Source organism: Xenopus laevis, chromosome 2S (assembly GCF_017654675.1).
Source record: "Xenopus laevis strain J_2021 chromosome 2S, Xenopus_laevis_v10.1, whole genome shotgun sequence".
Classification (NCBI taxonomy): domain Eukaryota; kingdom Metazoa; phylum Chordata; class Amphibia; order Anura; family Pipidae; genus Xenopus; species Xenopus laevis.
Window position 1 is genome coordinate 144,644,648 of NC_054374.1, and position 14,839 is coordinate 144,659,486.

A 14,839-nucleotide genomic window follows, 5' to 3' on the forward strand; every position below is an offset into this window, starting at 1 on the left:
AATAGACCCAATGGGCTGGGTTTTGCTTCCAATAAACTGTACTCAAATGAACAAGTAAAGGCAATGTGTTTGAAAACTTGCCCTAATTAAAACTATTCATTACAAGTTCACAGTCCGCTTCAGATACAAAGAGTAGGTCAGAATAGGTTGTTAAAACTTGCCTGGCCATTGTTTCACTTCTCGTGCTACGAGCTTTCTTTTGGCAAAGAAATGTCACAATTTGTTACTCTCCAGAGCTGCAAAGGCCAATAAAAATCCAGCATCCTGACTGCCACTATTAGAGCCTTAGCAGTGGGTATTTGGTTAGGATTGTCACCTGGCCGGGATTTGCCCGGCCTAGCCGGTAAAAATGATGGTTGATCCCAATGTTATTAATAGGGAAAATATAGGGATATATAGGAAGGCCGATATTTTTTTTCAAGAAAAGGTGGTATCCTTTTCTTGAAAAAATATAGATTTGGCACCCTGGAAAATGAGCAGCTAAAGGTAATGCTCTTGATCAATAATGCCTTCTGCTGCCTGGCTCATATCATTGGCATCTATTATCATTTATATTAAAGGCACAGATAGACTATCATTTGAGACTAGGAATGCACCGAATAAACCCCCCCCCCCCAAATCATAGAAAACAAACTGTGAGTGGCAGCAATCAAAAGAAAAATGACAAAAGTGCCAGCCTCTGGGCATTCAGCAGCCCTTTTCATCTAATATTTAATAACTGGGCCAGGAAGCTATACAAATCGAAAGCTATTTTTTTTTTTAAATAAAACTACGGTAATATTTATCTGGTAGAAAGGTTGCAGAATTTCCCCAATACATGTAGAGAGGTATTTTAATCATTCTTTTGTGCCTCTGGTTCTTTGGACAAGTATTTGGCATGAGTGTGCCTGCGAGTCATTTCTTTGCAAAGAAAGATTTGCTAAGTTGTCACAGTCCCATCATATAAATAAAACGTGGATGTGGATAACTTTTACTGATAACCCTAAATAAGATAAGCTGTAAAAACAGATTAGACTTTATCTTGCCAAACATTGTCAAAATTGGCCAGAAGATAAAAATAAAAGACAGATCACAGCTCCATGCAGTAAAATCCTGCTATTGTAAAGTACAAATACAGCGGACAGGTGCAAGTAACTTGTGTGGTGCGAGATTATAAACTGTGTAATATTAGAACTGGTTAAAGTTGCTTGTTATTTCATACATACTGTATAATGCATTTCATTCAGTGAACCAGAAAAATGTGTTGGACCTTGTTTTGGCATGTAAATAAAAACGCAAGGTTGCACAGTCCCTATCCAGAGACTATTATCCCCACTGTTACTATAGGCACCATCTCGCAATACTATACCTGCTATCCTACAGTCACTCTCCCTTCTCAGAGACTATTATCTCACTACTATAGGCACCATCTCTCCCTACTATACCTGCTATCCCACAGTCACACTCCCTTCCCAGAGGCTATTATCTCACTGTCACTATAGGTACCATCTCTCCTTACTATAACTGTTATCCTACAGCCACACTCCTTTCCCAGAGACTATTATACCACTATTACTATAGGCACCATCTCTCCCTACTATACCTGCTATCCCACAGCCACAATCCCTTCCCAGAGACTATTTACTCCCTAATTACCTATTGTAGCGTCTTCATTAGTAGCTGTTTTACTTTTATATTCTACTTCTGTGTAGCTAAAGCGGAGGAAAAGGCCATAGGAAATATATATATATAACCTATGTATAGGGTTTGCTACTAAAACGGCATGCATTTTACCAAGTATTAATTCAAATTTAATAGCCTTTTAAAATTGTATTATAAGGCTATTATGCCTGTAGTTATTTTTTATACTGCTACTATAGGCACCATCTCTCCCTACTATACCAGTTGTCCCACAGTCACACTCCCTTCCCAGAGACTATTATCCCACTGTTACTATAGGCACCATCTCTCCCTACTATACCTGCTATCCCACAGTCACACTCCCTTCCCAGAGACTATTATCCCACTGTTACTATAGGCACCATCTCTCCCTACTATACCTGCTATCCCACAGTCACAGTTCTTCCCAGAGACTATTATCCCACTGCTACTATATGAACTAACTCTTCCTACTATACCTGCTATCCCACAGTCAGAGTACATTTACAGATGTTATAGGTACATACTGCTACAGACAGCCTACTACAGCTATTAGCCTACACCAAGGATCCCCAACCTTTTTTTTTTTTTTTTACCAGTGAGCCACATTCAAATGTAAAAAGAGTTGGGGAGCAACAGAAGGATAAAAAAGTCCATGGCGGTGCAAATAAGATAAGATAAGATTCTTTATTTGTCACATGCACAGTAATACAGGTAGAACATGCAGTGAAATGCATCCTGATCAACTTTTTTAGACTGTGCAAAATTAAACATACTAGTTAAATACTAAAACTAAGTACAAAAGGATTACCAAAAAAATAAGAATTCTAAGAAAATGTTTAAATTAAGTATAGCAGCAGAGCAGATGTAGTGCAAGATGAACCATGTTATGTACATAAGTGCCAGTGAGTGAAGATTGTATAAAAATGTAAAAATATAAAAAAACAGCAGTGCAGTACACAAAATAACCATGTTACATGAGGTGACGGTGAACTGTGATTGGTTATTTGGTAGACCCTATGTGGATTGGCAGCCTACAGGAGGGTCTGTTCAGCAGTACCCCTGGTTTTTATGCAACCAAAACTCACCTCTAAGGGCTCTTACTGACGAGCGGTTGTAGCTGCGCTCCCCTGCTTTCCGTTTTTCTGCGTTCAGCCGCAGGGGAGCGCAGGAATAGACACGTTACATTTTTTCCAATGGGGCTGTACTCACACAGGCTCATGTAGGCGCCGAACGCAGGAAAAATGCAGCATGTTGCGTCTCAACCTGCGTTCGGCGCCTACATGAGCCTGTGTGAGTACAGCCCCATTGGAAAAAATGTAATGTGTCTATTCCTGTGCTCCCTTGCGGCTGAACGCAGAAAAAACGGGAACGCAGGGGAGCGCAGCTTCAACCGCTCGTCAGTAAGAGCCCTAAGCCAGGAATTCAAAAAGAAGAAAATGTTTTGAGACCACTGAGAGCAACATGTTGCTCACGAGCCACTGGTTGGGGATCACTGGCCTACACCAATCACAGTCCCTTGCCAGACAGCTCTGACTATATCAAAAGGTATAAAATATATAAAAAAAAAGATTATAAAATGAATGCAAAAATTACCATTATAAGAGGCAATAAATAGTATGACTAAATTCATAAAAAATATTATGATTAACAAACAACTAGTGCTTAAATAAGCCAATGGCCAAGATGACTCAACAGTTTGCATAGGTGTAACAACCGTAGCCTGGGCAGGGGAGCGCAGCTACAACCGCTCGTCAGTGGTTCCTACAAAACAATCCAAGCAATTTTTTCTAAAGAGAGAATCAGAAATTTATAATTAACTGTGGGGTTTTTTTGGTTTTTTTTTAATTGGACCTTTTGAAGTATGAACAGATGTTGAAAATAGACCGTGGCTTTTCAAGTACACAGAGGCCCAAACAGCCCTCTACAGGCCCAATAAATAGTTACTGTATACAGCCTCTCTGGGCCTGCTCTCACTTACCCTTTAAAAATGCTGTTAAAAACGCAAAAGTCACACATTTCCTTTATTCAGTAAACCATGTGCCAGGTTTTTACTCGGTGTGGGACGGTATAAAACCCCCACACGGAATGATTTTGCATTTGTTCTGCAGGTATGAGTATAATACGCAAGCTTGCGCTGTGCAAAGCAATACCACATTACTGCTTATCAGTGTGATGCAAAATATTCTAGTGAGCATTTATTCATTTTAAAAGCCCAAATACCTTGGTGATGTCATAGTCCGCAAACGTTGACGTATGCCAATTAGCATTTGACAGAAGATGGGATATGGTAATTAGCAAATCTCACACTAGATGTCTACAAAGAGGGTTACAGCCATGTCAATCAATGTAGTTCATATAGAAGTAAGAGGCCTAGCACATACCAAGAGTCACTGCTGTGTTAGTATAACAAATATATACCTATTTGATATGGGCCAATACAGTGCATATTGGTGGGTGCTGGGCTCCCTTTTCTAAATGAAATAAATTGCCACATTTCAGCTAAAAATTTCAAAATGCTGTTTGTGCTGGGTTACTATAACAGTGAGGTTACAATTTTATTGTCACTTTCTTTCTATTCAGCCACTATCCTATTCACCACTCTTTTAAATCACTGCCTGGTGGCTAACATAAGATGGATCCCAGCAACCAGATAGCTACTAAAAATCTAAACTGGAGAAATGCTAAACAAAAACTTCAAAAATAACAAAAAATTGAAAAAAAAGCCAGCTACAAATGGTCTTAGAACATCACTGTCTACATCATACGAAAAATTAAACTAAAGTTGAACTGCCCCTTTACAGGGGTAAATTAACGCACAGGCTTGCCTAGGGGTCCAGTCTCAGGGGCCCATATAGCTTTTATTTTTATTTATTTTTTGCGCTAGTTCCAGGATGCAAATGGGAATGGGAGAAGGCGGGCAAGGCGAGTGCATGAACCCTGGCCTCACATTTCTGCAGTCACCAAGAATTACATTTTGAAAAATTCACTCAGTGCTAGTTACATGGCTGGGAGGAGAAAGAAGCTGGCTAGAAAGCTATTTTAGGCAGCCTCAGGCCAGAAATAACACATTAACCATTCTTTGTGAACTCCAACACTGAAACAGAAAAAAGCATTCTGGTGCGCTGCACTATGGCAGCAGCTAAGGAATTGCACTATGACATGAGGAAGGAAAAGGAAGTAGTGGAACACACAAACAATTAACAAGGCTAAAAAAAGGAACATTTCTATTTACAATTGTGTACAATGTTTGCCTGGGGTACTTTTCTAGTACATGGGAATGAGACAGCACTCGTCTACCCAATATATAAACCCTTCTTTATGCCCATAAGTCAGGGTTCGATCCATGTGTTTGTAGATATGGGCAGATCATTGTATCCGTAGAAAGTACTATCGCACAATAATCTGAAATCAGAGTAAGAACATATAACTTAAAGGGGTTGTTCACCCTTCCACCGCTTTTTTTAAATCCGTTGTTTTCAGACCGTCACTGACTGTAAACTGTTTTAAATGATACATTTAAGCTGGCCATAGATGTTGAGATTTTTAAAAGATCAGATCCTTCTCGGAACGATTGTACGAATTTACCATCAACTAAAAAGACCAATTTGCCAGGAAAACAAAGGGTAGATGCCTGCTTGGCCCTGCAAACATAGATACATTGCACTGGGACCAACAAAGATTTTTTGACCTGGCCGATCAATTTCCTGCCAGATGTCGGCTGAAAAATCATAAGATGTACGATCGTTCGAATCCCACTAACCACACGATAATTTCGAAGGATTGGTCGGACTTCCCTAAAATCGGTCGTTCGGCAAGAAGAATCGTCATGTCTATGGGGAGCTTTAGTTGATAAATTGCTTATATTTGCCTCTGCCCAGCAGAATCCCTGAGTTTCATTAAAGGCAGCTGTTAGCTGCCTCCCAGGGCAAATGCTTCAAGAGTCAGAACCAATTTGATTTACAAAAAAAATATAAGTGTATGTATATTGGAGAAGTTGCTCATAATTAAAAATAATTATCACTAAAACATATTTCTTAAGTGACGTTTAAAAGTAAAGTTGTGTCTGTAATTCCAGTGCACACAACAGTATAAAAGAAAACATACCGGTATGAAATCCATTATCCGGAAACCCGTTACCCAGAAAGCTCTGAATTACAGAAAGCCCATTTCCCATAGACTACATTATAATCAAATAATCCAAATCTTTAAAAAAAAAAATATTTTTTCTCTGTAATAATAATACAGTAGCTTGTATTTGATCCAAACTAATATACAATTAATCTTTACTGGATGCAAAACCAGCCTGTTGGGTTTATTTAATGTTACATTTTCCAGTAGACTTAAGGCATGAAGATCCAAATTACAGAAAGATTCATTATCCGGAAAACCCCAGGTCCCGATCATTCAGGATAACAGGTCCCATACCTGCACCACATATTAAGAACCTTACAAGCTGAGATAACTTGGTGTTGTAAAGGATCATAAATCACACATTCATCAAGGACTAAGAAAATGTCAGATAAACATGATCTTAGTTTTCACTTATCATAGAGGTTTCCCCAACCTCGCTTGGCATAAAACAATGCATTTGGCAGAAAGCACTTGTGCCAGGTTGGCTAAAGCTTAGGTGATGTGGCAATTTGAAAGGTGGAACAAAAAGTCACTTAAATAAACAGAGGGGTTGCTTGTTGTTGCACAGTAAGGGCTCTTACTGACGAGTCGTTGAAGCTGCGCTCCCCTGCTTTCCATTTTTCTGCGTTCAGCCGCAGGGGAGCGCAGGAATAGACGCATTACATTTTTTCCAATGGGGCTGTACTTACACAGGCGCGTGTAGGCGCGGAACGCAGGAAAAATGCAGCATGTTGCGTCTCAACCTGCGTTCGGCGCCTACACGCGCCTGTGTGAGTACAGCCCCATTGGAAAAAACGTAATGCACCTATTCCTGCGCTCCCCTGTGGCTGAATGCAGAAAAAGGGAACGCAGGGAAGCACCCAGCTTCAACGGCTCATCAGTAAGAGCCCTAAGGATGCATGCATCTAAATCTTATAGAACCTGTAAGCTTGAGTTAGGTGAACGGATGGAGCCCCAGACTCTAATTAGCCAATTTATTGCTGGACTTGCCCTCTTATTCTTAACGTGTAACCCCTTCACCTCTGTGAAATCAGCAGTGGGTTCAAGTTGGGACACAAGTAGAGGAGAAGAATTTTGGCTCAGTTTATTAGGTGTGTAGTTTATACAAAAAGCAAGGGGGATCCAGTTGCTCTTACACAGATGCTGGGCAAGCCTGTGTATCAGCTATGTTTTGGACAGCAGCAGCTGGGGAAACAGCACGGCAAGCTTCCCACCCTAAAGGTGGCCATAGACGCAAAGATCCGCTCGTTTGGCAACATCGCCAAACGAGCCGAGCTTTCCCCGATATGCCACTAACGGGCATGGCTATATCGAACGATCGGATTACGATGAGAGCGCAATGGGCTCCAGCAGAACGGATCGGGAAAAAATCAAACTGTCCGATTGACCAAATGACCGATATCCGCCGGACAAAAAATGTCGGGACTCTTCTCACACGGTCCGAAAATCATACGAATCCTCGATTCGTACCATAGGTTCGTACCTTTGCGTCTATGGCCAGCTTAAAACTCCAGCAATACAATCATACTGAACGTTCGTATTCAATCAGTACTGATGACTAGTGTGATAAGAAGAGCAAGCCTTATTAATAAGGGTCTAAAATCCATAACAGATCAGTCTACTGGGATTCTGGCCAGAAAGAAAATTACTAAATAATAAATAACTATTAGGCGAGTGATTGTTATTGTGTTTTACTGCTACTATAAGTAGAAAAGGCTTAGATAGACTTTAGTTAAATGTTTCTATTTTATATAAAATATTAGTATAGTTTTGAACAACCAGTCATGCCTAGATATCTGTGATTAGGATCTTAGGATACTTGTGGTAATAATAAATAATATAATTATCATTAAGTCAAAGAGTGAAGATTGTGATATTTTTACCAGGGTCCTTGATTTGTATAATTGGCATAAAATAGTTGGCACCTTTAATAATACCATTGTAAGTTAATGTGAAATTATAGATATCTTTGGGGCTTGAAACAATGAATCCAGGAGAGTCAGAGAACGTCTGCTGACAAAGGCGGTATTTAATCTTGAAAACTACCACAAGGCCTTCCTGCAACAAAGTTGCACATTGCAACAACTGTAAATGCAAGCAGGTCAAAAAGGAAAAAAAGTACTCAGGGTCTGTTTTAAAAGACAGAAAGGGAATTTGCCCTGTGTGGGACAAATATTTATAAATACATCTTTATACATGTCATTAATTTTATATGTAAAGGACTATGATATGATAAAAATTCTCTCTCTCTCTCTCATAAGCTGTTGAGCTGACAACTTGAAGCAACCTATTAGCATCCAAAAGTCTGGCAGGGGGATGCTGGGAGTTGAACAACAGCTTCACAGATCACAGTATAGACATCCCTGAATTACATTATTTTCATCCCTCTTATGTTAAGGCTGCAGCCTTCCTGCAATGCCTGGGGCCCACATGAACTTAAAGGAACAGTAACATCAAAAAATAAGTGTTTTACGGTAATAAAAATATAATACAGTGTTGCCCTGCACTGGTAAAACTACTGTGTTTGCTTCAGAAACACTACTATAGTTCATATAAATAAGCTGCTGTGCAGCAATGGGGGCAGCCATTCAAAGGAGAAAAGGCTCAGGTTACACAGCAGATAAGCTCTGTAGAACATAATGGTGTTAGCTGTTATCCACTATTTAACCTGTGCCATATAGACTTTTTCCAATTTCTGCCATTGCTACAAGCAGCTTGTTTATATGAACTATAGTAGTGTTTCTGAAGCAAACACATCAGTTTTACCAGTGCAAAATTTGAGTGAAGAATTCGAATGTAAAAAAATTCGAATTTCGAAGTATTTTTTGGGTACTTCGACCATCGAATTGGTTAAATTCGATCGAATTCGAACGATTCGAAGTAAAAATCGTTCGACTATTCGACCATTCGATAATCGAAGTACTGTCTCTTTAAAAAATACTTCGACCACCTACTTCGGTAGATAAAACCTACCGAAGTCAATGTTAGCCTATGGGGAAGGTCCCCGTAGGCTTGCCTGTGATTTTTTGATCGAAGGATTTTCCTTCGATCGCAGGATTTGCGCAAAATCATTCAACTTCGATATTCGAAGTCGAACGATTTTAGTTCCCAGTCGAATATCGAGGGTTAATTAACCCTCGATATTCGACCCATAGTAAATCTGCCCCTTGATGTTGTTGAAGAGCAAATCTTTCATTTCTACCCATTATCCCAAATCTAAAATAAATATTGTGTACGTGCTACAAATGGTCAGGTGGCCTTAGGATTTGCCATAAGTGACATCTGCACATTCCCAGGTCATTATTGTGATACGCCTAAACCACTCCTTGTGTATTGGTCTGAATTTACACTGTGCATTGTCAGATGCCGAGGCATTGTGTGTCCAGCGGCAGCTCATTACTCTGTGTGTGTGTGTAGGGTTCCTTTCTAATGCACAGCAGTCATTTTACTCCAGGGATTGCATTGTAACTTCCTTCCACTGCTTTGGCTTAAATCACTTCACTCTTCTCATGTTTTATCCTTCTATCCAATAGTTTATTGTCACAGTTTGTTATTTTGGTATGGTTCTAGTGTAGAAACCTACTGTTTTATTTATGTAGAAAGCAAACTGTTTCATATGTAAGAACTCCCACTGCCAGTTGTAGGTGTAGCTAAACATCTGTTAGGAACAGAAAAATGAAAGTGTTTTAAAGTGATGAAAATATAATGCAGTGTTGCCCTGCACTGGTAAAACTGCTGTGTTTGCTTCAGAAACACTACTATTGTTTATATAAATAAGCTGCTGTGTAGCAATGGGGGCAGCCATTCAAAACATAATGGTGGTATCTGTTATCCACTATTTATCCTGTGCCATATAGTCTTTTTTCAGTTTCTACCATTGCTACACAGCAGCTTGTTTATATGAACTATAGCAGTATTTCTGAAGCAAACACATCAGTTTTACCAGTGCAGGGCAACACTGCATGATATTTTCATTACCTTAAAACAATTTAATTTTTTGGTGTTACTGTTCCTTTAATTCAAAAGGACAGTAGTAACAAGGTATTTACTTTACTACAGTGCGTAGTATTATTGGTGGTAAAAAGAAAAAAAAAAAAGCAGTGGCTTTTTACAGAATAAAATTATGGCAGGCTGAAATTCGCTCTTATTTCTCAGTAGCCTTCATAGAATTCTGAGAGTTGCAGTGCCACAACAACCAACTAGTCTCAGAATAGGCAGCCATGCGCTAAATGACATACAAATAAACATTACTGGCACATGGGCAGCTACAGGCTTACATTATACCTTTATCTTCTGAAGTAAGCGAATGGCAAATATCCAGAGGTGCACTGCACTTTGTATGGGAACCTTCCAACAATGAATTTAAATGCCAGGAAGATGGGGACAAAAACAATAAAATATCCAGATAATGCTACACCTCAGCCAGATAAGGTAACAGTTTAAGGCTTAGTGCTTGGTACAGGTATGGGACCGGTTATCCAGAATGCTAGGGACCTAGTGTTTTCTGGACAATGAATCATTCCATAATTTAGATCTTCATGCCTTAAGTCTGCTAGAAAATCATGTAAACATTAAATAAACCCAATAGGCTGGTTCTGTCCCCAATAACGATTAATTATATATTAGTTTGGATCAAGTACAAGCTACTGCTTTATTATTACAGAAAAAAAGGAAATCATTTTTTAAAATGTGGGTTATTTGGATAAAATGGAGTGACCGCCTTTCCATAATTCAGAGCTTTCTGGATAATGGATCAGTATTTGCATTTCCTCTAATGCTCCTTGTGTTTTGTTCCAAGGCAAATATACAAAGCACATCAGCTAGCTACCAGTTCAGCAGTATATCTTTAATTAATACTAAAGCTGTAAACCCAGCACATCCCCAGATGATACAATGCTTCCTAGTTGTCTTTATATCCCAACAAGCAGCAGTCCTTTCAATGGGAGACACTGGATTCTATAGATACAGGTGGGGGGAGGGAGGGTTAGGTCACACATGGAACCATGTTTCACCAACAATAGAATAAATAGAACACTTACTGCCTGTATATAGGCCTGTATTCATATCTACTGGAGTTCCTGGCACCTGCACACTTTATGGGCAGAATTTCATTCAGCGGCAGCCTTGGGAGATACCATGCTATGCAGAGGGTGGGAGAGTCACATAAGCTGGTTATCTCACATATACAGGGGCCCAGGAGTTACAGAAGAAAAGCCCCTTGCAATGCAGAAGAACTTGAGCCCTCACCCTAGATAGGGATAACATCAATCAGACCACGACTGCTGAACTACAATTCCCCACAAGAGAACTTTGAGCTCACATGTCATCAACAGCTTGAAGCAAATAATAATACAACGAAGAATAGGTACAAAATAAAATGATATTTGAATTAAATGCCCCTTTGAGCCAGTGAGTGCCCTACACTAAAATTAGCCTTGCAGATATGTCTAAAACAATGACTGAGGGGGGATCAGTTCCAAAAACAGGGTTGTATATATTATGTACCTAAGAGCACATCAAGAAAGCAGCTGATCAATGTCTAATAATGATATATGTGGTATATATATAGGCAGATTGTATATATATGAGCTGAATGAGTGTCACATTGATAAGGAACCTATAAATAATGATGTTTAAATGAGATGAAAGCCAGAAAGGAAGACACTGATAAAGTGCTGTGAAACAGGATGCCGGCCTACAGCACCAGTCCTGGGTAGGGCATGGCTCCTTTAACATTCTGCTGCGTGCCTCTGCTGTCTGGTAATGAGCAGTGCACACAATTCTGCCCAAAACTTAACCGGATGCCTGGAGGTTCAAACAAAGGGTAATAAAATAGGCTAGTGACCCCCCCCCATGCACTTGCAGTCAGTGGGTTATAGATGTAGGCTGACAGAACTACAACAAACTGCCTGCAGAGGATGCTGGGAGCTCTAGAAAGCTGGAAGGGCACATGATAATCAATGGACAACACAAGGGCATTAGTTGCATAAAATTAAGTCATCCTCGACAGTCTGCTGAAAAGAAGCAAGCACACACAGTGGTGCCCACAGCAGCGTCTGCATACAATGGAGAAGAGTCACCCCCCCACCCATGCCAAGTTAATGAGCAGAGGGTATAAGGGTGCAGAATGAAGAAGAGTCACCCCCCCACACCCATAACAAGTTAATGAGCAGAGGGTATAAGGGTGCAGAATGAAGAAGAGTCACCCCCCACCCATACCAAGTTAATGAGCAGAGGATATAAGGGTGTAGAATGAAGAAGAGTCACCCCCCACCCATACCAAGTTAATAAGCAGAGGGTATAAGGGTGCAGCGGCACTGCCTGACCACCAGCAATAGAGCCCCTGGCCACAGGCATGACCCCATCTATTCCAGGACTCTCCAACACATGCCAACGAGGCAGCTAACATGGTAACCACAACATGTGCAAGGATCAAACCAAGTGTCCCACTGGGACCATCAGTCTAAACCAGTGGATCTTTAACCCCTTGTTACCCAGCAGTAGAACAGCAGGTGCCTGGGATGTAGCGCTCATCAGACCTGACTAGAAACTACAGCTGTCTTATTCCAGGAGCTGTCCCCTAGCACCCCCCTCCCTTGGAAATGGTCGGATCCCTGCACCCATATCTCACACCTGTCCCACGGGCCTCACCACCCAGACTCTGCAGGGGGGACAGCTCAGTATTAACCCCCCAATGGCCGGGCGCTTCCTTACCAGGTTTAACACAGTCTCCACGATGTCTCTGTTGCTGACCTCCCCGACCTGGATGAGCCCAATGAGAACAGCGAATTTCATCCTCATGTTGCGGATGGGGACAGACGGGTTGATCACCCCGCCGGGCAGGACCATGGATCCGGAGCCACCGGCACATGATACACCGGGCACGTCCCTGTCCGTACAGCCGACCCCCACAAGGGCTTTCTCGGTAGCCATCCTCCCCCAGTAACGCGCTCCGGGCTCCTTGCGCTCAATTCCTCCGAGTAACGGGATGAGTCACCCCGACTGCTCTATTCCAATCAGGAGAAGGAGGAGGCAGCGCGGCCACTTCACTGCCTTCGCCCCGTTCCCTGGGGGATGGATTGTGCCAGCGCCGAGCCCCCCTCCATCACCCACCTGCCTGCCCCTCACTCATGTAACGCGGGAGAAGCAGGAGAAGGCACGGAGGAAGCACTAGAGGCCGAGTGTGGATGCGCTGATGGGTAGATAACGGTGCACCCAATCCTGCGGCGGCTGCAGCTGGCGTTGTTGTGATAAGACCAGACGCCGCTCACTCCTCCGCCATGTTGACGCCCCCTGCCTGCGGTACCTTGTACTGCGCCTGCGCCGGGGCTTCTAGATGGGCGGGGCCGAGCACGCCTAGCGACCGCGGGATGGACAGGTGAGCAGGTGTATCAGGAGCTGCCGGTGCGCTGAGCGGGATTGTCCCATGTACTGAGTCTCTGCTGAATCCATTTATTCTCTGAATACTCTATAGCGGCTCTGCTGGCCACATATATTATCCGCCTTACAGAAATCTATGGGGCAGATTTATCAAAGGTCGAATGAAAAGAATTCGAATTTCGAGCTATTTTTTGGGGCAGATTTATCAAGAGTTGAATTTGAGGGAATGTTCGAAGTAAAGAAAATTCGAAGTAATTTTTTGGATACTTCGACCATCGAATAGGATACTTCGAATTCGATTCAAAGTAAAATAGTTTGAATATTCGACCATTCGATAATCAAAGTACTGTCTCTTTAACAAAAACTTCGCCAAATTAAACCCGCCGAAGTGCTATGTTAGCCTATGGGGACCTTCTAGAGCAGCTTTCTACGTTTTTTGAAGTCGAAGAGAAATCGTTTGATCCATCGCTGAAATCCTTTGAATCGTGCAATTCGAAGGATTTAATCGTCGACCACAAATGGCCAAATTCGATGAAAAGAACCTTCGACTTCGATATTCGAAGTCGAAGTAATTCGATTCGATGGTCGGATTTCGAAGTATTTTCAACTTCGGAATTCGACCCTTGATAAATCTGCCCCTTTGTGTAGCAAGACTAGGGAATAGTCCAAATTCGATTTCGAATTTGAAATGTAATTTCAATATTGAAATTTATCATGTACTGTCACTTTAAAAATTCGACTTCGACCATTCGCCATCTAAAACCTGCCGAATTGCTGTTTTAGCCTATGGGGGACCTCCTAGAACCTATTTGGAGTCAATTGGTGGACTTTAAAAAATCAAAGGTTTTTTTGGTGAAAAATTCGAATCAAATTCGATCGATTGCGATATTCCTTTGATTCATACGATTCGAATTTGGTCGAATACGGACCTATTTGACCAAAAAAAAAAAACTACGACTTAATTTCGGTTGGTCTTTTTGAAGTTTTTTCAATTCGAAATTCGACCTTTGATAAATATGCCCCTATGTATAGGGGTTTTCACGCTTCGTGGGTTCAAGCCCAGCTTGGCATTGTATCAATTGCTCAGGCTCCCTTCAAGGTCTGATTTGGGCTGCTCTCTCTTAGAGGGCTTGTTCACTTTGAAATTAACGTCTACTAGTATGATGTAGAGTGTTTAACAAACAAGAAAAAGTACATTTTTAAAACCATTAGGCGGGGGTGCAATGAGGCTGTGACCACAAAATACATATAGACAAATACAAGATTCCTCTGCACTCAACCCATTATCAATATATTTAAGACAGAGACATTTTGTGCATACTGCTACTGAAAAATGCCTTACCCTTTAAGGCAATTTGCGATTGGTTTTCATTTTTTATGATTTGTAGTTTTGGGGTTATTTAGCTTTTTATTCAGCAGCTCTCCAGTTTGCCGTTTCAGCAATATGGTTGCTATATTGATTTGAATTATATTGATTTGAATTAGAGACAGGAATATGAATAGGAGAGGCCTGAATATAAAGATGAGCAATGAAAAGTAGAAATAACAATAAGGGGGGGGGGTTATTTATTAAAGTCCGAATGCCAAAAACTGTAAACATTCAAATTTTTTTATACTATCTATATCTATGTATAGTGACTGTGTAGCTGTTTGCTGTGCAGCTCCCAGTAATTCTATTGAAGAAGTG

At 41.1% G+C, this 14,839-nt stretch overlaps 1 protein-coding gene across 4 annotated transcripts in view; it reads right to left on the reverse strand.

The window, feature by feature from the left end:
* Positions 1-13,079, reverse strand: part of LOC108709943 (neurobeachin) — a 444,274-nt gene extending 431,195 nt beyond the window's left edge. For all 4 annotated transcript variants that reach the window (XM_018250245.2, XM_018250244.2, XM_018250243.2 and 1 more), the window contains exon 1: positions 12,487-13,079. In XM_018250245.2, the coding sequence (XP_018105734.1) occupies positions 12,487-12,705 (219 nt within the window). In that variant the 5' untranslated portion in view covers positions 12,706-13,079. The remainder of the gene's footprint in view (positions 1-12,486) is intronic.
* Positions 13,080-14,839: the final 1,760 nt, after the last annotated feature.